Below are 21,782 nucleotides of genomic sequence, written 5' to 3'. Positions count from 1 at the left end.
AAGCAGTGGTATCAACGCAGAGTACTTATAAAATCTCATGTTACTATGCTATACAAAAATAAAAATAAAAGAAGACACAATATGAGATGATTCGACGATTATTGTCTACGTGTACGAAAAGCGGTCAATATACATTGATAGATCTTATAATTTAAACATCCTACATTCGGCCTGACCGGGTGATCGTCCCGACCGCTTGCTTGCTCTCTCCTCGTCTTCGCTCTCTGACGTGTCTTTAACATCGTCATCGTCGTCAATCCAAGATTTCATGTAGTCCGCCATCGTAAATGTTTGAATGTTGATATGTTGGTCCTTCATGTTCTCCAACTTTGCGCATGACATAGCGGTGGTTGCGTAGAACTTTGATTATCTCGTATGGTTCAAGATATTTGTGTGCATATTTGAGTTCGGGATCTCCTTCGCGATAGATACACGGCTTTTTTCTCTTCTTGTCATAATTAACTTTATTTTCTCTTTGGATCGTTTCGATATTCTTCTGGGCCTGCTCTCGCAATTTTTCTCGATCGTCATTGAAGGAACTAATTGACTCGTTTTGCAGAAGTTTTTTAATATCAGGATTATCTCGAATACGCGGATCTATACCCAACAGCACACGAAAATGTGACATTCCAATACATTCTGTGCAGCGTCGAATTTAAATATAATTGCGCAATGTCTAAATATTTATACCATGCACGATTTTGGTGCCAATAATTATGTCAACATTAATATAAGGGTGCAATTCACTCGTTCGACTTGGTCATCCGCTTGCAATATTCCTACTGTAATCAGCTGATGACTAATGCCCTCCGAGCGACAATACTCTTCGAATTTCCTCGGCGTGAATGCGGACCCTCTGTCGGACACAATCCTTCTCGGGTTGCCGAATACATACGATTGTCTCCTCAATCGCTCAATCGCATCCATTGCGCTTGTTAACCTGGTCGCATACAGCCAAGCAAATTTTGAGAATCCATCCATCACAACAAAAATATGTACGTAGTTCTTCTTGGTCGAGGGCAACGAACCCAGATAATCTATATAAAGCGTATTTAGTGGTATACTGCCTTTTTTAATCGGGCTCAGGAAGCTTTCGGGTTTAACATGCTTCTGCTCCACTAAGATGCAGGCAACGCAACTTTCTATAACCCTCTCGACCTCCGTATGTAAACCAGGAATCCAATAATTTCTCCTCAGCAGTGCTTCCGTTTTGCCTACTCCGAAATGTCCTTGTTCATGAGCCTTTCGTATCATCTGCCGCCGCATAGCCTTCGGAACAATCACGTGAACATCGCCGCCAACGTCTTTATACGAGGCGCTGGTTCAAGACACTGGCGGCAGACTTTTAAAACAATGGAATAGGCTGTGAAACGATATCAAAAATGGGTAGAAAACAATGATTGATGATTATGTGGAAAATTAAAGTAAGCTTGTAGAAGTTTTTTGGCTATAATAAATTATTTTTATATGTTAAGATTTTTTTTATTTCAAAATGAACCTTACTTTACAAACGCGCCTCGAATAAAATTCCGTTTTGCACCACACAATCGTTCGGTTCTGCACGTTCAACCGCATCAAAGATTTAATTTGTTATCTTCTTTTTGCGTTTTTCTTAATCGCGCCCTTCCTCACATTCGCTTACTACTAAATAACATGGTAAAGGACTTTTGCTAAGAGCGTCAATGTGAATCATATTTTTACCCAGTCTGTGCTCTATAACATATCGAACACATATCGCATTCCTCTAACAGCAGAGTCTACCTAGGTACTCGCACGCAATGATCCTTTTTTGACATCGTCAGGGTAAACGCTCGGCAGTCTGTCACTATTTTAAAATCAATTCCTAATAAATCCGCTTGAGCGCTTTAATTATTGCAAGAACTTTCAATTCGTAGCTCGTGTATTTTTCTTCCACCGGAGTAATCTTTCCGCTCGCCTAGTACACAAGATGTAACAATTGATCCTCACTATTTCTTTGTAAAAGGATCACTGCATAACATGAATGCATCCGTACGCAGCTCCGTTTCCGTGCCTACTCGATACAAGTTTTACACCGGTTGTTCGCTCAATATAGTTTTCAATCTAACCTAACCTAATCTAACCCTAGCCATCTAAACGCGTCTCTCTCGGCCATATCGAAGTGAAACTTTACATTAGATCTTACTAGAAGATTTGATAATAGTCGCGCAATTAGACTATATTTAGATATAAATTTGCGAAAATAACCACTTAAACCCAAAAAGGCTTGCACTTGTCTTGCGGTTCGGGAAAACGCATGACCGCTTCGATCTTTTGTTCAGACGGACGTATCGCTCCGCGTTCAATTACATATCCAAGAAATTCCACTTTTCGCTGTAAAATTTACATTTCTTCCAATTGATCGTCAATCCAGCTTGACTAGCAACATTTAATACAATTTCAAGATTTTTTTAACCCGTCGTTTTTGTTTTTAGACAACACGATCAAATCGTCCATGTAAATTAAAACAATTTTTTGCTTTACTAAATCCTTAAAAGTTTTGTTGATGAATCTTTGGAAAACTGACAGAGAGTTACACAGGCGCAACGGGACTCTGAGAAATTCATATTGGCTATCAGGCACGACAAATGATGTATATTTTACGCTGGCATCGTCAATACGCACGTGAAAGAAGCCGTTTTTTAAGTCAAGGCTAAAAACTCTCACGTCTTGTAGTCTATCTAATTGATCTTTGATCAAAGGAAGTGGGTATCGATCTTTAATTATTTTTTATTAAGCATCCGATAATTCACGCAAAGCCTACTGGACCCATCCTTCTTTACAAGAATAACCGGACTCGCAAAGTCAGAAGTAGATGGTCGGACTACCTCTTGCTTCTCCCACTCGTCGATTTGCATGTTGATATGATGACTCTCTCCGACTGTGACAAGCGTCTCGCCTTCTGATATATCGGTTCGTCGTCCTTTAATATTATTATCATCCTTATTTCTCTCGCACTTTAACCGGCTTGTAATACTTGACTAAGTTTGTTATGACGCGTCTGTGTTCGGCGTCCTTTACGTTACATACATCTATCGCACTCATTTCTGACATCGACTGTAAATATTTCCGAATGTGTCTCACTATCAACGGTTTCTTCGTAAATCGGTCTAATCAAAATTAAATCTATTTTAAAATTAACTTCAACTGTATTTAAAAAGTCTGCACCGAGAAGCAATCCGTACTGTAAAATATTATCAGGGACAACTCGAATAAATATCTAATATTCATAATCATCGATCGTAATCCGCGTCCGAAATTCCCCAGAAGCCGTCGCACGATATCCGCCTACTCCACAAAATTCTGTCTCAGACGCGCGCAATTTCGGTGACCCCAACATCGCGTATTCGCTTGCCCGCATTATCGAGATATCGCTTCCTGCATCTATCAATGCAGAGATTACTCGACCGTCTATCGATACGTCCTTCATATATTTTTTACATAATACCTGTAAAATTGAGGCAACAGTTTTTTTCCATTTGCCGCTTTTTTCGGACACTTCAACGCAATATGTATCCATATTTACCGCATTCGAAACATTTTGTCCTCAGATCTTTGGTCGGGCAATTCGTGCTGAGATGTTCCCGCGCGCCGCAATTAAAACAACGCTTAACACCTGCTGTCTTTCCTCTACCGCCGATCATCTTTCGTCGATCCGCCGTCTCGCTTATCCTGCCGAATTGAGCTGGTAACATTGCAATTCTGTAACGATATCTTTTCAAACGCTTTCAGGAGTGAATCGGTTGAGGTGAATCCTTGTATGCGCGCCTGGTCGCGCAGCGCTACATCCGGGATGCCGTTTATGAGATGCTCAAGTAATTTGTTCACGTCAACTGGCACACGATTACCCATAATTATTTTATCGTGTAAATACTCGCGGAACGTTTCCTCTCTCCTCCAGACGCGACTTTAAAATTTTTTACGCATTGTCAATTTGCTTTCGCGACGCTAAAACATCGATCTCAATTTTTCTAAGATTGACTCAAATGACATGCTTACGTATTCCGGCCTTGAATAAAACCACTTGAACGCCTTCTTCTTCAGCTTCATATTAATCAAAATTTTGGCGTGATCGTCCTCCAAATGATATGCTTCCAAAGCAGTGTTGCCAACTTTGAGACTAGCAGCACGCCAAATCGTAGTGGTGGAGATAGAGTGGGGGCAGGTGGCGGCCACCAGCAACACGTTAAGTCATAGTGGTGGGGATAGGTTTGATCACCTACTTCCACTCTACCCCTACCACTATGACTTGGCGTGCTGCTCGTCTCAAAGTTGGCAATACTGCTGACAAACCTCACTTGTTTTTCCCACGTGTCAAAGTCGCCGGAAACGCTGTCAAAGTTGCTCAATAAATCTCTTATCGTCGTCAGATCATTCAGATTCATTCGCAGTTGCATACGAGGGATCACTTCTCCTCTAACGCTAGTTATTGATTCTGCTCTCTCGCTGAGAGAATCCCGTTGCCACTGCTCGCGTAGCATTGCTATCTCGCTATCGAGCCAGCTCAACCTCGTGTTAAAGCTCCAGTTTCCGTCGATGCATGCATTCTCCGGCGTCTCAGCTTCAGCGCATGCGTCGTTATTACTTCCAGCAAGTTCTTTTCCGCGTCTGTAAGGTCCGCTTTCTCGTCGTCGCGAGGTGACCTCTTGCGTTTCGACCTTAACTCCAGCATCACCACAAGCGTCACCGCCGCTCTCGCCATGTTCAATCTTGTCTGACATCCAGGAACCCGTTGGATCCGCCTCCATAAGATGCTTAATGAGTTCCATCTTCATCCTGCTGTTGATAATCCACGCGATCTCAGCTTCTCTTTCAATTTGATCATTGTAAAATTGCCAGGCTCGGACATGCCAGAAGCAGAGCTGAAAATTTGCAGACGCGACTGCCATTTTGCAGCCAGTGGAGAAGAGGGGAAGGGATAGCCTGGAAGCGCAAAGCGCACTGAAAGAATGAGAACACTCGCACGTATAATTAGACGCTCAGCGGGTGGCGGCTTTGAACATAGAAGAGGACAAATATATATCTTTTTTTCTCTATTAGAGTTAGGAATTTCGAGCGAATTTGAAATATTGGCGATGGCAAGTCGGATGCAATGCAATATGTGAAAAAAAGAAAATATAAAATATAAGAAATATATTTAATATTATAAAATAATATTAATAAAAAGAAAATATATATTATAAATTTATATAATATAAATAATTTACTCATAATTTAAAATTTTAATTAAAAACAATTAATTAATAATAATTATAATTAATAATAATTATGATTAATAATTATAAGTATATTTTAGATGAAAAAATCCACTCTTAGCCAATATATACGCCTTTCTATTAACATTATTATTACATTTTATCTAAAAGACATCATGCTTATAAAGGATAAGCATATAAAAATATTGTGTGTATTAATATACAATATACAGGTCCGGTTTCCGGGTTAAATGGCCAAACTTAAAATATGAATTCAGGACCTCAAAACAAACAAAAATTTTATCTGGAAGTTTGCTCGCAAACGCTTCGTTGAAGAGATATTGACTTTTGAAGTTATAGAACTATAGGAATGAATAATGTCGAAATAATTTAGGTTTATCCTCTTTATTGCTTTATAATAATCAATTTAATTTAATTATTAAATATTTTGTTCAAAATGATGACCTCCAGCCCAAAGGCAAGCATTACACCTATCAATAAGAGAGCGAGTGGCTGACTGACATTGTACGTCTGAAATTTTTTTGGAAAATTATTTGGTACGAATGGATGGAGCTTTGATTACAGTGCAAAGACTGTTGTGTTCAGCACCGTAGGCAGCGCAACAGGGGCCCGCGCCAGGGACGCAGCCCCGGGGGGGGGGCGCAATTAGCGATTCTAAAGCTGGATTTTCGAATCGCTGAAATCGATCGTTTGAGCAACAAAAAAAGATCATAAGAACAAAAATGACGAATAAGTATCTTTATTTTTGGTCACATGATCTTTTTGTCGCTCAAATAATCGGTTGGCTCATGAAAATCCAGCTTTAATATAGAGTAAAGAATATAAATTTTAATAATAAATAATATAAAGCGTAAATTCAAATTTACCGCGCACAGAGAAAAAGCGCGCTAAGTAATCGCGAGCACGAGGTGGGGGCGACGGTGCGGGGCGCCTTGGAAACGAAGAATAGAAGCGCGCATAACAAACTCTCGTGTAAAATGATTGAACTGACGACGGGACTTCCCCTAGAGCCGGTACTACGATGTGTATTTAATTATTTCAAGAATAAGTACTATACTATACACATTGGTTACGTAAAGTTGATGATTGATGGTGATATAAAAGGTTGTTAGATTTTTAGGTGATTTTTGTGTGTGAGGGGAGATCTGCAACGGACGCGACCCTTCGCGTCCGTTCTCTCGCGGAGTCCGCTATGGAGGAAAGCGGGGTGTTGGTGGCGGTATCGCTTGATATCACTAACGCTTTCAACACCCTCCCCTGGGGCAAGGTGAGGGACGCCTTGATATATCATGACGTCCCTCAATACCTCGTGGAGGTGGTGAAGTCCTACTTCTGGAACAGGGACCTAGGGTATCGCGACAAGAGCGATACCCAACGCCGAAGGGAGATGTACTGCGGTGTCCCGCAGGGGTCAGTATTGGGCCCCCTACTATGGGACATCGCGTACGACCGCGTCATACAGACTGCCCTCCCCCCCCGGCTGCAGTGTCGTCTGCTACGCAGAGCACCTGTGCTCTCCGGGCATGGGTGCTTCGGAGAGTACCTGTGTAAAATTGAAAAGGAGAGCACGGCGCGTTGCCATCACTGTAAGGAATTGGAGGACACGGCGCAGCACACGCTGGAACATTGTCCAGTGTGGGCAGAGGAGCGTCGTGTCCTCACAGAAAAGATTGGGGAGGACCTCTCGCTCCCGGTCGTAAGACAGATGGTCGAGAGCGAGGAAAATTGGAGAGCGGTCGTCTCCTTCTGCAATAAAGTCATGTTGCAGAAGGAGACGGCCGAGAGAGAGAGGGAGAGACGGGGGTGGCGGGGAAGACGCGCCCTTACCCCCGAATCCCGAGAGGAGAGGGACGACCCTACATGGTTGCCTGGGCGAGGAAGGGGCCCTCGCCGAGGCGGTGACCAGTGGGGGGGTCGGGCCCCATAGATAGATAAAGGAGGCTAGCCTTCCCCCTTACATAGAAGGGGCGAGGGAGGAGGCGGGGGTTCGAGCGGGGGACTCGAATCCTCGTCCCGCCCCCGGGAGGGTACATCAACTCCCTCCCGAGAGGGCGCGGCGTGGGAGTGTGGTCCCTCCGCGCCGCAACAAGGGAAGAGCTCCTCTCAAAACAAAGAGAGGAGTGGGGTTCGCAGTCCACCACATCCGGCTGGACAGTGAACCTACGGGTCAGGGACTCTCCGGAAGTATTGCAATTGTCCGTTCCCGGAGGGTTCCAACCACTGCCCAAGATGGCCACCGCAGGGGTTTTAATGAGTCGGAGGCGTATTTACAGCGCCTCCAGTCCCACATAACCCTGGGCTCCGTCCCCGCGGATCCAGGGTATCTTGGAGATTTCCCCTGCAATACAAAAAAATAGGTGATTTTTGTGTACTTATCCATTCTAACGTTATCTCTCGCCACAGGTAAGTTAATTTCAGTACAAGTTGTACTAATTAATTTTTAAATTATATTACTAATTTATTTGCAATTAAATGATACTGATAGGTTGTTCAGTTTAATCAAATTTATTCTATTTAGAATGCCAGCACCAAAAAAGCCTTCCGGTGCGGAATTTCGAAAGATCAGAAAAGCGCGTAAAGACAAACAGAAGACATTAGCCGATAGAATAAACAAATGGATATCGACTTCGAGTAATACTACTGTTAGTGAGTCACAACCCGGGATGACGTTCTCATCTATAATAAAAAAAGTTACTCAAGATATTGACGAGTGTTCAATTCTCGAGTCTATGACTATAAAAGATACTGATCAACATGATGGAGCCAGTACTTCAGCTGTAAAAGAAGATGATGGTATGTGCGTTTGATCCTATAATATTTTTTTGTAAGATTTTGTACTGATTTTGATACCAATTGAGTTTCACAGCGCGTGATCGCCTGCGTGACGGATTTTTGGGTTTCGTAGGTAAAATAAATTTGTTCGGCCTATCTGTCCGTATAGACTTGAAATAATAAAAGAAGCAACGAAAAAAAATTTTTTTCATTAAGTTATAGTCTATTTAAATTCTGATCAATTTTTTATATTTATTAAGTTGATTATCCAAGGCACCGAACTTCGACGAGTCGCGTCGCGTCAGTCCGAGTCTCGCTCGGCTCGTCGTGGATGAAGTATTTATGACAAAACTTTCAGGTATTGTTTCCACGACAAATCTTTCAGGTATTGTTCCCACACCGAATGATGATAACGAATTAAAAAAACGTAGTTGGTTCTTCTACTCTTGATGAGATTACTTGTATCAAGCCAACAACTATAAATTATAACGATCCAAAATTATGGCCAAAGATAGATGATAAATTTATACGTCTAGTCAAAAATGGACCGGATCAAGGAAAAGACTGATTTTACATTATCAATATCTGATGATGAACGAGTTTTTTCATCCGATTGGTTTCAAAAATCATTATCAAACAATGAGAAAATTGAACGAAAATGACTTATACAGGGTGTCCGGTAATAGTCGCATCAACCGTCGTGTGCAGGTAGAGCTAGTTAAACCGAGTAGAAAAGTCCTCTACCATTTTGCGATATTCTCAATAATAAGAGAGATATTAATTAATAAAGATCGGCCAATTCGCGTGACGACGGCGAGAAGAGACAGCCCAGTTTTATGTCGTTACTAAGCATGCGGCGAAAAGAAACAGTATAATGTTACACGGTTGCTAAGCGCGCGATGAAGCGCTTTACAAAAGACAGTAACTCCATACGAGTAGCGCTAACTCTGGACCCCCGAGTGGGCTGTCTCTTCTCGCTGCACGCTTACCATCGCGCGAATTGGCTGATTTTCTTTAATTTATTTCTCTCTTATTATTGAGAATATCGCAAAATGGTAGAGGACTTTTCAACTCGGTTTAACTAGCTCTACCTGCACATGACGGTTGATGCGACTATTACCGGACACCCTGTATATAGTGAAAACAACAAATCCCTTTTTTGTTTTCCTTGTCTATTATTTGTCAAGAAAGGAACGGTTTTTTCAAAACCCGAACAGGGTTTTCGTGATTGGAAACATCTAAATCCGAGGATTGGTGAACATGAAAACTCAGTAGAACATCATAGATGTTACGTCTCTTGGAAGAAATTTGAAATGCGTTTAAAAAAAGGGCAGGCGATAGATGATGATTTGCAACGTATGATTTTAACAGAAAAAGAGAGGTGGAGATACATCCTGAAGGTGATATTGGATATTGTACTGTTTTGTGCAAAAAATAACCTAGCACTCAGAGGTAGTGTTGAAGAAATAGAACATCGTAAATCAAATATTTTCCTAAGTGTCTTAGAACTCCTAAACAAACATAATCTACAAATTGCTGCACAAATATCTTCCATTACAAAAGGATCTATTTCGTACTTCTCGTCAACTATTCAAAATGAATTGATTACTTTACTGGGCTCAGCTGTTAGAAATGAAATTATTTCAAGAATCTTAAAAGCAAAATATTACAGCATCTCATTTGATTGTATTCCAGATATCACAGAGAACAAATGGCCCAAATTGTGCGCTATGTACTAATTAATGATGGAAAATGTACTGTTAAAGAAAGTTTCATTGATTTTATAGAAACAGGTGAAAAAACCGGAAGTGGACTTGCAGAAGAAATTCTAAATAAATTAAGCAAAGATAACTTAAGAGTATCAGATTTTAGAGGACAGTCATACGATAACGGTGCTAATATGGCTGGTAAATATCGCGGTGTTCAAGCTCGGATCCTGCAACAGAATGAATATGCAAGGTTTTTACCATGTGCAGCTCATTCCTTAAACTTGATCGGGGTTCATGCAAAGTCAAGCCAATGTTCGACGAAAAAGTCAAGGATGATGCCGCTACATTAACCCCGTTTCAAAATTTCAAAATTCAGCTTTATCGTGTCTTAGACATCCATTTGATTCAGCAAATGGAATGGAGGTTCCAAAGTCTATCAAGCGTAGCATTTGATTTTGGTTTTTTGACAGGACTTTCTCTTCAGGAAACTCCCATTATAAGCCGCGTCCACACATGTGTCGTATCATCGTATCGTATCATGATCGCGTATCATGATCGTATCTTATCATGATACGGATACGCTTTATGATGATACGCCAAGATCTAGTTTTAAACCCGTATCCGTATCCTGTATCTGGATCTGTTATTTAGTTTTCCACCTAATATGTCCGTATCACATTGCCTGCTGTGGAGACAATGTCTCGCTCTATACATTTAGCTGCTGCTAGTTACATTTTTCTTCATTATTTAGATAGAAATATAATAAATTTTCGGTTGTTTTGATAACAATGATGTTGTCAGAAATTTAACGAATTTAGCAGCTAAAGATATAATAATAAATAATGGAATATATCTCTCGGCAAGTCTAGACGTTTTCTTTTGTGTTTATATTTTGGAAATAAAAACAATTTGTAATAAGGATAAATCATCGATGTTTGGAATCATTACTTTCCTATATACATTATCAGATTGAGGCAGTCGAAGTAAGATCGGGATAATGCGTCCACACTGACTGTATCCGTATCACGTATCATTTTTTTGATGTTTCGGTCAAATACCGACTCTAAGTGGATCACCCGGCGCCCCGTCCACACTTAGCTGATCACGATACGCGATCATGATACGATACGGTGATACGACACATGTATAGACGCGGCTTTAAAGAATTTAAAAAATCAGCAGCAGATTTGGCATTAAAATACAAAGAAGATTTAGATGCCAATGAACTATGTTTGGAGATTGAAAGCTTTAAACATCAAGCCAATTCCTTACTGTCCGATTTAAAAAGTGCAGATTTTCTAACACTACTCAACTGTTTTGAAGAGTACGGGTTGGCGTCCAGTTATCCAAATATAGGAATATCTCTCCGTTTGGCGCTGACGTTATCCATAACTTCTGCCAGTTGTGAACGATCGTTCAATAAATTAAAATTAATAAAAAATTATTTGCGATCACTAATTGAACAGGAGCGACTAACAAATCTAGCAATATTGTCTATAGAATACAACATTGCTGAAAAAATTAATTATGACCAAATAATAAATAAAATGACTAATAAAAAATCTAGGAAAATAATTTTATAATTTTTAGTCTTTTTTCATGAAATTTTTTATAATAGTGATTGTTATTTTTTATAATAGTGACTGATTTTATTTAAGATAACTGTTCCTAAATAAATAATATAGGTAATTACTGTAATTGTTTTATTTCAATATATGTACTATCCCATGAAGAGTTTTTGTGGGCGCAAAATCAGAATCTTGCCCTGGGCGCCAATGACCTCAGCTACGGCACTGATTGTGTTTACACACAAGGTTGTCAATGACCTTCGATCTTCAAAACAGAAAAAGAGATATTTCGACATTATTTATTCCTATAGTTCTAAACTTCAAAAGTCAATATCTCTTCAACGAAGCGTTTGCGAGCAAACTTCCACATAAAATTTTGTTTGTTTTGAGGTCCTGAATTCATATTTTAAATTTGGCCATTTAACCCGGAAACACCCTGTATATGTATAAAATTATATGCATGTATGTATATAATATATAATATATAATATATAATATATATGTATGCATATATGTATACATATATATATATATATATATATATATACACACACACACACACGGAACATATTTATATCTTCAAATATATTGGGAAGCAATTGACTTTTTGTTAATTATATATATAGATATATTTATTCTTCCCCTTGGGGACTGAAGGCGCTTTTCAGAGGAGCGTACCCGAACCCCTCACAAACAGTACATTTATAACCATTCAGCTCCAATTCTCTCAATAGCAAACTTAACCTTTCACATTTCTATAATATAAGTCCGCCTTTTTACACTATGAGATCGCCGCTTACTTAAATTAACTTACATCTACCGCTTTACCGCCTTACCGCTATCTTATTACTAACTTATCTAACTGTTTAACCTATCAAGAGAGAGAGATAACTATCCCTAACTTACCCTACGGTTTCCGATTCCATCACACACTCTTTCCACTCTACATTCATCCTTCTACCTTTCCGTCATCCTCCTCTACCCTTCCTCTACCTTTCCTCCCCTCCTTTTTCCCTTTTCCCCTCAAGCTCCCTCATCCACCCTTCTCCTCCCCCTTCCTGCTCCAAAATCTCCCTCACTCTCTCCCACCAGTTTCCTATCTCCCCCCCATACACTCTTCCAATACATGTTCCCATTTCTCTTCTCCTCCCCCACAAATCCTACACACCCTTTTTTCCTCTTCTTCCCAATACCTTGCTCCTCTCATCTCAATGTTCAGTCTGAATCTAATCACCCTTCTCTGTTTTCACCCCATCCTTTCCTTAGGTACGCCGGCATTCCTTCCTCCTTTATTTCTCTATACCATTTATTGTAACTCGACTTCCTAATCTGTTCCCATCTCTTTTCCCTTTGCAATTCCCTGTCCCGTTGCTCTCACCCTTCATACACTTCCTCTCCTCTCCTTCTCCTTTCCTCAATCTCCCTCACTTCTTTTCCCCTGTTTTCAAAAAACGTTTTCCTTTCCTCTTCCCACTTTGATAGATCCCTTCCTTCCCCTATCCTTTCAACTCCTCAAAACATTTCCTTGCCAAACTTCCACCCCTCCCCTCTTCCAATTTCCTTTCGAACCCTACTGCTCTCTTTCCTGCCCCCATTCTAAATTTATCCTTCCCTACCTCCTCCCTCACCATGTATCCTGGCGTACACCAGTCCACTCCTAACGTCCACTTAACCCACCTTTCCTGCATCGCTTCCACTTCCTTCCTCTCCTTCCAGCCCCATATTTCTGCCCCGAACTCCATTACCGTCCCTACCAGCCTTTCATACAGCCATATTCTCCTTTCCCAATCTCCCGCAAACCTCCTTTTATCTATCCCCCGTACCTGTCTTATTATCGCCCCCGCCTTCCTTACTCTGTCCCTTACGTGCGCTTCCTGCCCCCCGTTCTTCTTCAATCTGTATCCCAGGTAGGTAAACTCCTTCACCTCTTCCAAAAGCTTCCCCTTCCATCTCCATTTCACACTCTTCATCCTTCCCCCTCCCTTTCTGAACCTCATTACCTTAGTCTTTTCAACATTAATTTCCAGCTTCTTCTTATCCAAATATCCCTCTAGTTTCCCTAACATGTGCTTCATTCTTTCCTCATTCTCCGCTAACAGAACCATATCATCTGCATACGCCAGACAATGCACTTTTTCCTCTCCCAATTTCACTCCCCCCCAAACCCCCTTCCTCGTCACCTCCCCACGTCTGCCAGTACCAGATTAAATAGGAGAGGGCTCATAGGACACCCCTGTCTTACCCCAATTATATATATATATATATAATTGATTTTTTATTATTTTTATTTATTTTATTAATTTTTTATATATTTTTTTTTATTTATTTTGTTTATTTTATTTATTTTATATATTTTATTAATTTTTTAATTTCTTTTATTTAATTTAGTTTTTATTTATTTTTATTTTATTATTTTATTATTATTATTTTTTTTTAATAATGTTGACATTTTCCCAATATATATTTTAAATTTTTTGACGGAAGAAATCACCACCTTCTCGCGGTTTCCGTTAAGCAACAATATGTACATCGTACATTATATAGTACAAAATAGAAAATAAAAAGAATAAAATCTTGAAAAATATTTATAAATTAAAATATTATTTTATTATACAATTATTTCTTTAAAGATAAGAAATCTTTTTTAATAGAAACGCGTATATATTGGCTAAGAGTGGATTTTTACATCTAAAATATACTTATAATTATTAATTATAATTATTATTAATTAATAATTAATCTAATAAAAAGGGCAATGAGCCGTAGCAGGAAGTTGGTGCTCAAAATTAATTTATTTAATTAAAATCAGCAAACGTTTCGATCTACATTAGATCATCTTCAGTGTACCGCAAATAAATAAAACCTGTACGTAAATACAAACTAGTTGGTAGTAATAAACTAAAACATAATTCGCACTGCATAATTAAGTTAAGTGACTGAAACGCAAAAATATTATAAACCAGTTGTCATTCAAATAAAATACTTTAATATTCTAAGCCCGCGGTCGTAAAAGTAATCGGTAACGAATTGTCAAAACATCCCCATAATCGTTTGAGTAATAGACTGTAATGAAATTAATTAAGTTAGAAAAGTGAAAAAGTTATCTCCAAATAAGAAAAAAGATTCTAATACATACAGAATTATTTCCTGAGAATCCTTCAAAAATTACTATTTGTAGAACATGTGAGACGTTTGTTGGGAAGTTGTTATTACCAGCGAACAAAAGACACATAATTTGAAAGACGTTAAAGATATACATATATGGAAATAAAAGGATGTTAGGAGTAGGAAGAAAAACAAGGAGGGAGAGGGAAGTAAGAAGTAGAGGGAAAGTTTAAGAAAGCGGTATATTCATCAGATAATGAGTCCGTGTCACTTTGTTTATTTAAGCCCGAAAACTGACTCCTTATATGCACCATTTTGGAGATAATCTTCTTGTAATATGACGGTTCTTCGTCTAAAATTTTCACATTGTCCCAGTCGAAATCGTGATTGTGTGCTTTAAACGATGGCTGGAAATAACAGATGGGGATGTAGCCCTGTTAATATCCGATCGATGTTCTTTTATTCTCGTTTGTAATTGTCGTTTTGTTTGACCGACATAAGAGGCACCGCAGTCAATGCAATTAATTTTATACACTACATTGTTGCGAGATCTGCTATCTAGGCTGCAAAGTGGCCGTCGAACAATTTCGAAACTTCTAAACGTCTTCTCACAACCGCTCGCTGTTCGAAGAATGATCTCGAAAGCTCGAAACGTCGTCCTCTCATCCCGCAACCGTCACCGCACAAGGCAGTCTCAAAAATTCGAAGATTCATGTCGTCTTCTTTTCCTCGCAACGTTTCCGAATCTGTCACGCCCGATCCCGGCAGGAATCCCCCAAAATATGTAGTGTAATAATGTTTTATTATATATACTCGTAGAATATAAAATAGTGTAAGATATACAAAATAATATAAAATAAATTGGTTTCAGAACCGGACAAGATTCACAGATAATTTTCGCGGCGCTCAGCGGTTTTGTTCTTTTCGTCTTTTCGCTAACGCTTTCTTCGACCGATTAATTCTTCGTGACCGTTCTAATGTTACTGTGCTATACAAAACTAAAAATAAAAGAAAACACAATATGAGATGATTCGACAGTTATTGTATATGTGTACGAAATTTGGCGGTCAATATACATCGATCGACCTTATAATCTAAACATCCTACATAAATTATCATTTTTTGAAAGAAATATTCCAGAACTTTTTCAAGACATCACCTCTATAAGAACCTTGTAAAAATTGAATTTTTTAATTTTAGAAATTTTTTTAAATTTAAGCAATTTAGTAAAACAATTTTTAAAAAAATGTTTTTTTAACAAATAACATTTTTTCTTATTAACATATTTTTTATATCAAGAATTTTTACTTATAAACTTATATCAAGAATAAGCATAAATACGTTTAAAAAATTAAAGTAAGAGAAACATGTTTTTGCTATGTAGGAAAGAGAAGGGATGGAGGGTAATGAACTGTTAAAAAACTTTTCTTTTTGGTTTAGAAGTATTGCACAAATACTTTTAAATTTAAATAATTTCGCACGGGGGTACTTTTTACCACTTCTTATTTGGATTCTTATAGTAGACTTTAAGACAATTTTCAATGTTAGATCCGTCTATAAATGCTGATTTTAATATTATATTTGGATTAATTTTTCTCTTCTTCTCGCAGCAGAATAAACATGACAATTGGTTTATTAATGCAATCGAAAGAAAATACCTTTTCATGTGAACAATCAAGCAGCCTCAGATCAAATAAGCAATTTCGTTAAGAACCATTTTTTAACATATTTTGATTTTTATTAGAAAATTTCTACGTGCATTTCATTAATACTGAAAATTTCTATGTGCATTTCATTAATACTATATTGTCATTTCTTCACAAAATAATTATTAATTACTGTCCATTTCTTTTACTTTACAACTTATATTTACTTGTTAAAATTACAAATATTTTTTAACACATTTTTATCACAACTAATCAACTAATCATTTAAAGCTTAAAATAATAATTTTTTATTAAATATAATCTGAAATGTGTGTGTATTTAAATATTTTTATTTAACCTTATTTTATAATTTAATTTTTATCAATTTTTTCCGTGATTTCTTTTACTTATTTATTTATTTTATCAATTAGAAGTCTACAAATATATAAGAAATTTTTAAATTATCTTTTTTTACTTTTTTAAAAATTTAAGAAAATACTATAAAAGTTTCAAAAAGATCCATTAAATTGTTTTAAGAAAAAAAATTCACAAAAGCTATTTGTAGCAAATTAAACAAAATTTCCCCCCTAACTATATGCACCAATCACATTATTCGACAAATATAGTTTGAGTTAGCACGCAAAGATATACGTTTAGTTGATCATAATGTAAGTAAAGTTGGTGGAAAGCAAAACAAGTTGATCGAATATTAAACTGCGATCAAAGTTGAACGCCGTTCAGTGGAACGCTGAACTGAATCACGTTGGAGGAAACGGGCAATAATGACGTCAATTATCTGTGACATTAATCCGTCACTTTTCGGTCATAAATACGTCATTTAACACGTGATTTTTGGTCACAAAATGACCAGAATATGACGTCAAAATGACGAGGGTATGCTGGCACCAAAGTTAAACTAAAGTGATGACTAAATACTTAAATACCTATTAGTACTAAACAACTGTTGCTGAGTGGCGTGGATATAAATAATAATGCGTGAGATCCCGTTTAAGATTAGAAAAAACTTTAATTGTGTACCTTGACGAACGTACAGATTGACTTTGCGAAAAAAACAATAGAAAAAGTAAGGTTGAGTTAGAATAAAAAGACAGTAGCGTAAGCGCAACCGGAAACCAACCACTAGCATCCGGCGACAGCCTTGAACGGTGTTTGAGTCGCATGAGTATGTTGGCAACTCTCAACTTTAATTTAAAATATTTTTTTCTAAAATATTTCGAGATATTCAGGGATTTAGATACATTTTTTATTTCTGTATATAAATACATGTATTAATATAATACAGTATTAATTAAAGGTGCGTATGTTATGAATATACGGTAAAAATAAGATTAAGTTTTCAGCTTTATGCTGCTGTTTAATTTATCTTTATTTCTTTATAACCAATGCTATGAATCTGTTGACAAAAGAGCAATGAGATACGAGTCATTATTTTATATGTGACAAACAATTATCATATAAAAAATAGAAAATATAACTTATATTTTTTCAGATTCTAAATTATTAAAATTTTCTAAATGTTTTTGAGATAAAAGAATAGACATTTTAATCTCATTTACTTTTTCATGAACTTTGAAACTTGTAAAATTCTATATGTACAGTACTTACAACATTTGTGGATGTACCGAAAAAATATCCTGGATACAATGATAATGATGATACAGAACTGCCTTCATAGGCAAGAATTGCTAATTGATATATTTCTCTTTCTGTACATTCTCCAAGTCCTCGTACGTGTATCCAGTAATAACCCAAAGTTTGATTTGCATTTAAAATAAAATCAACACGTTCACCTACATAATTAGAAATAATACGAAGATTAGTCCAAAAGTAAGTTTCCCTAATTATTTTTCCCAAGAAATGACAATGAGTAGATTTCTGGGGCGTTAGAAACTTTTGTTTGGATGTGATAAAAACATTGGAACAGTTTGGTGCGGAAGCGACTTTGTAGTTGTAAGTATGCTCCTTGCAACTATGGAGCGATTTTTCTAGTGTATCCCTTTGGATACGCTAAAAAATGTGAGTCATCCAATTTTTTACTGTAAAAAATAAAAGTGCAACGGATATACATTACCAATTAGCAGAAGTTTATAAGAAAAAATGCATGAGCATTTAAATGGTTTAAATCAGTAGCGATAACAGGCTTCTCACTCTGCTGCTCGTCATGCACATCTGTCCTCCCTTTCAAAAATTTTTAGCGCCAACGACGAATTATTTGAATGCTCATGCATTAAACTTATGTTAATTGGCGAAGGACATCCGTTGCACTTTTATGTTTTGCAATCAAAAATTGGATGACCAATGACTGCCCGCATCTCGCAGTTGGGCACGCTAAAAAACATCGCTTCATAGTCGCAAGGAGCGTACTTATAACTATGAAGTCGCTTCCGCACCAAACTATACCAATGTTTTCAGTACACTCAAACAAAAGTTTCTCACGCTCCAGAGATCTGCTCATTGTCGTTTCTTGGAACAAATTCGTGTACATAGTAGAAAAAGTAATACACACGCACACATGTCGACACGCGACACGCGCATACATGTACATATATGTATATGTATACAGGGTGTTTCCGGGTTAAATGGCCAAACTTAAAATATGAATTCGGGACATCAAAACAAACAAAAATTTTATTTGGAAGTTTGCTCGCAAACTCTTCATTGAAGAGATATTGACTTTTAAAGTTATAGAACTATAAGAATGAATAATGTCGAAATAATTTTTCTTTTTGAAGATCGAACGTCATTGACAAACTTGTGTGTAAATACAACAGTCTTTGCACTGTAAACAAAGCTCCATCAATTTGTACCAAATAATTTTGGGTGTAGTTCCGAAAACCGACTACCTCCAATTTGGATAAAATTTTGTGAAAAGCTTCCTTTTAGCTTAAAATGAATGCCTGTAAAGAGAATTTTGGCGACTCCTACAAAAAAGTCACTTTTTAACAAAAAATAGTAAAAAATATAATAAGGTAAATAGGAGAGAGAGATTGTCTTGACTTTGACAAAATATGTTAAAGTTACTGTTCTGAATATACACCGAAAAGTTTCAAGTTTTGTTTATGGTTTATTAAATTGTTATTAAGAATTAAATCATCCTTCCACGCGAAGCGAGGTTCAACCAAAACCTATGTGTCTAGTTTTTTGGTAGTGGAGCCCCCCGCAGGAAGGCGGAACCCACTGTATCCACGCATACACTTTTCCACGCAAAACGAGGTTTCACATGGGTTTGCAACTTTCCAAGCAAAACAAGATCCACCCTCATCACCCCCTGCTTTCAGCGCGAAATAAGGTTTATATTTGCGAAATTCGACATGGGTTTGCAACTTTTCACGCAAAGCGAGGTTCATCCCTATCGCCCCCTGCTTTCAGCGCCAAACGAGGTCTATATTTGTTCACGCGTGTACTTTACAAGATGAAGCAAAGTTCTGATTCATCCCTGGGATATAGGTTTGGGTTAGATTATATGTTTTGTTAAAAAATAACTTTTTTGTAGGAGTCGCCAAAATTTCCTTTACTGGCATTCATTTTAAGCTAAAAGGAAGCTTTTCACAAAATTTTATCGAAATCGGAGGTAATCGGTTTTCGGAACTTTATCCATAATTTTTAGTTCAATACTTTCATGAAATAATCTACTATAATCATGCCTCATACGTATTCGAATAGTGAATATGCCGATATGGTGTATGTAATATGGGTTTTGTGATGGAAACGCTAACGCTGCTCGCTAATATGAAGTGCCTGTTAATGATCATCAATCATTAAAACGGAGAATAGTACAAGCGTGCAAAGAAATTTCAAACGTACAATGTCAGTCAGCCACTCGCTCTCTTATTGATAGATGTAATGCTTGTCTCCGGACTGGAGGTCATTATTTTGAACAAAATAACAACAAATTAATAATTAAATTAAATTGATTACTGTAAAGCAATAAAGAGGATAAACCTAAATTATTTCGACATTATACATTCCTGTAGTTCAATAACTTCAAAAGTCAATATCTCTTCAACGAAGCATTTGCGAGCAAACTTCCAGATAGAATTTTTATTTGTTTTGAGGTTCTGAATTCATATTTTAAGTTTGGCTATTTAACCCGGAAACACCCTGTATATATATTTGTATGTATTGTATATATGCACACACACTGTGTGCGCGCGCGTGTGTGTGCGTGTGTGTGTTATATACTTTTTATATTACAGGGTGGTTCACGTAACGGTCATGCTTTTTGAGACATTTCCGCCAGTTTAAAAAAAAGTTTATACAGTAAAAATTAATCTGCTTTACGCAAGCTATAACATGCAATTAAAAAAACTGAAAAAAATATTATAAACAAATCAATGTCACCTTGAATTTTTTAAATGGAACCATTATATTTTTTTATATAAATCACAATATTTTGCATAAAAAATTGTAAGGGTAGGATGGTCAAAAAGTGAATAATTTAGGAGATATTTGACACTTTAATTTCACATAATCTTATAAAGGTGATTCTCGTAACGATCGCCGTGATTTTTAGGGCACTTAGAATAACCTGACAAAAAATATCATAAATCAAAAATTTATTAGTTTGTAACCATCAACAAATTGCAATAATAAGCCGAAAACACTTTTTTTTATAAAAAAGCAAAATTGACTTGATTTTTTTAAATGGAATTATTGTGTGTTTTTTAATAGTAATGTAGAGCAAAATAAATTCAATGAGTGCATACAATGTTATTTTATGTTACATTTTAATTCAAAATTAATCATTTTAAAGCTACTACAGCGTTATTCTTCGCTATCGAGGAAGTTCAGTAGAAACGTAAATAGTAAACAAAAGTAATAACAAAAAAATTAAAGTAAATGTTCAAATTGCATTCCACCTTCCGCCTTGAATTGAAATGTAACATAAAATAACATTGTACAAGGTGACATTGATTTGTTTATAAAAAAAAATTTTTTTATTGCATGTTATAGTTTGCGTAAAGCAGATTAATTTTCACTGTATAAACTTTTTTTTAAACTGGCGAAAATGTCTCAAAAATCGTGGCGACTGTTACATGAACCACCTTGTATATATATATATATATATATATATATATATATATATATATATATATATCAAATAGATATTACCTGTAGCCATAGTAATCACATCTATGTCTTTTACTGGTTTTACATTTTCACCATCTGTGGCTATTATTTGCACGGAATGCATTTCGAGCCTTATTTCGACCAAACAAACTGTACTGCATGCATTAATCATACGAAATCTATATCTTTTTCCTTTTTCAACCATAAACATTGAAAGTGAAACGTTTGTGCTTATACCAGACGAAGGATCCTATAGAAAACAGTTTTAAACACTTAAATCAGTTCTATACATTCAAAAAAGGGTGTCAAATTTGAATCGGATTTCTATTCATCAGAAGTAACTTTAGTAGACCATAAATTTACATTATATATCTTTATACAAAATCTAATATACAAAAATTATAATTATATTACTACTAGTCCGTGAGGATATTTTGAAAACCGCCTCGTTATATAGTTCAATAATTCGCTGATATGCATTCTCTAATGATGTAACTAATCCTGTTTCTGTTTATTTTCCATTCGATATTACAAAAACTGTTACAAATACAATTCAATATTCTTCTTTTTCTCTTATTCTTCTTTGGAGGTTTTCATATGAATTTGGAAGATAATATAAATGTTATATATATATATATATATATATATATATATATA

General features: G+C 36.7%; 1 protein-coding gene and 1 pseudogene across 2 annotated transcripts in view; both read right to left on the bottom strand.

Annotated features, from left to right (window-relative positions):
• The window catches only part of LOC145939835 (antitrypsin-like), a 1,814-nt pseudogene extending 1,472 nt beyond the window's left edge, over window positions 1-342 (bottom strand).
• Window positions 1-21,782, bottom strand: part of LOC145939355 (multicopper oxidase 3-like) — a 174,480-nt gene that overhangs the window by 13,263 nt on the left and 139,435 nt on the right. The window contains exons 6-8 of one of the 2 annotated variants that reach the window (XM_083043614.1): window positions 21,168-21,375; window positions 17,661-17,845; window positions 17,352-17,448 (exon numbers count right to left, since the gene is read on the bottom strand). In XM_083043614.1, coding sequence (XP_082899740.1) covers window positions 17,410-17,448; window positions 17,661-17,845; window positions 21,168-21,375 — 432 coding nt within the window. In that variant the 3' untranslated portion in view covers window positions 17,352-17,409. Of the gene's footprint in view, window positions 1-17,351; window positions 17,449-17,660; window positions 17,846-21,167; window positions 21,376-21,782 lie in introns of those variants that run through there. The other variant, XM_083043613.1, reaches the window with a different exon arrangement.

The sequence above is a fragment of the Prenolepis imparis genome, unplaced genomic scaffold, assembly GCF_030444845.1.
Source record: "Prenolepis imparis isolate NDT839.2.m4 unplaced genomic scaffold, iyPreImpa1.0 SCAF_8, whole genome shotgun sequence".
In the NCBI taxonomy this organism is placed as follows: Eukaryota; Metazoa; Arthropoda; class Insecta; order Hymenoptera; family Formicidae; genus Prenolepis; species Prenolepis imparis.
Note: the sequence above shows the minus strand (reverse complement) of the source record. Positions and strands in the feature narration are given on the sequence as shown.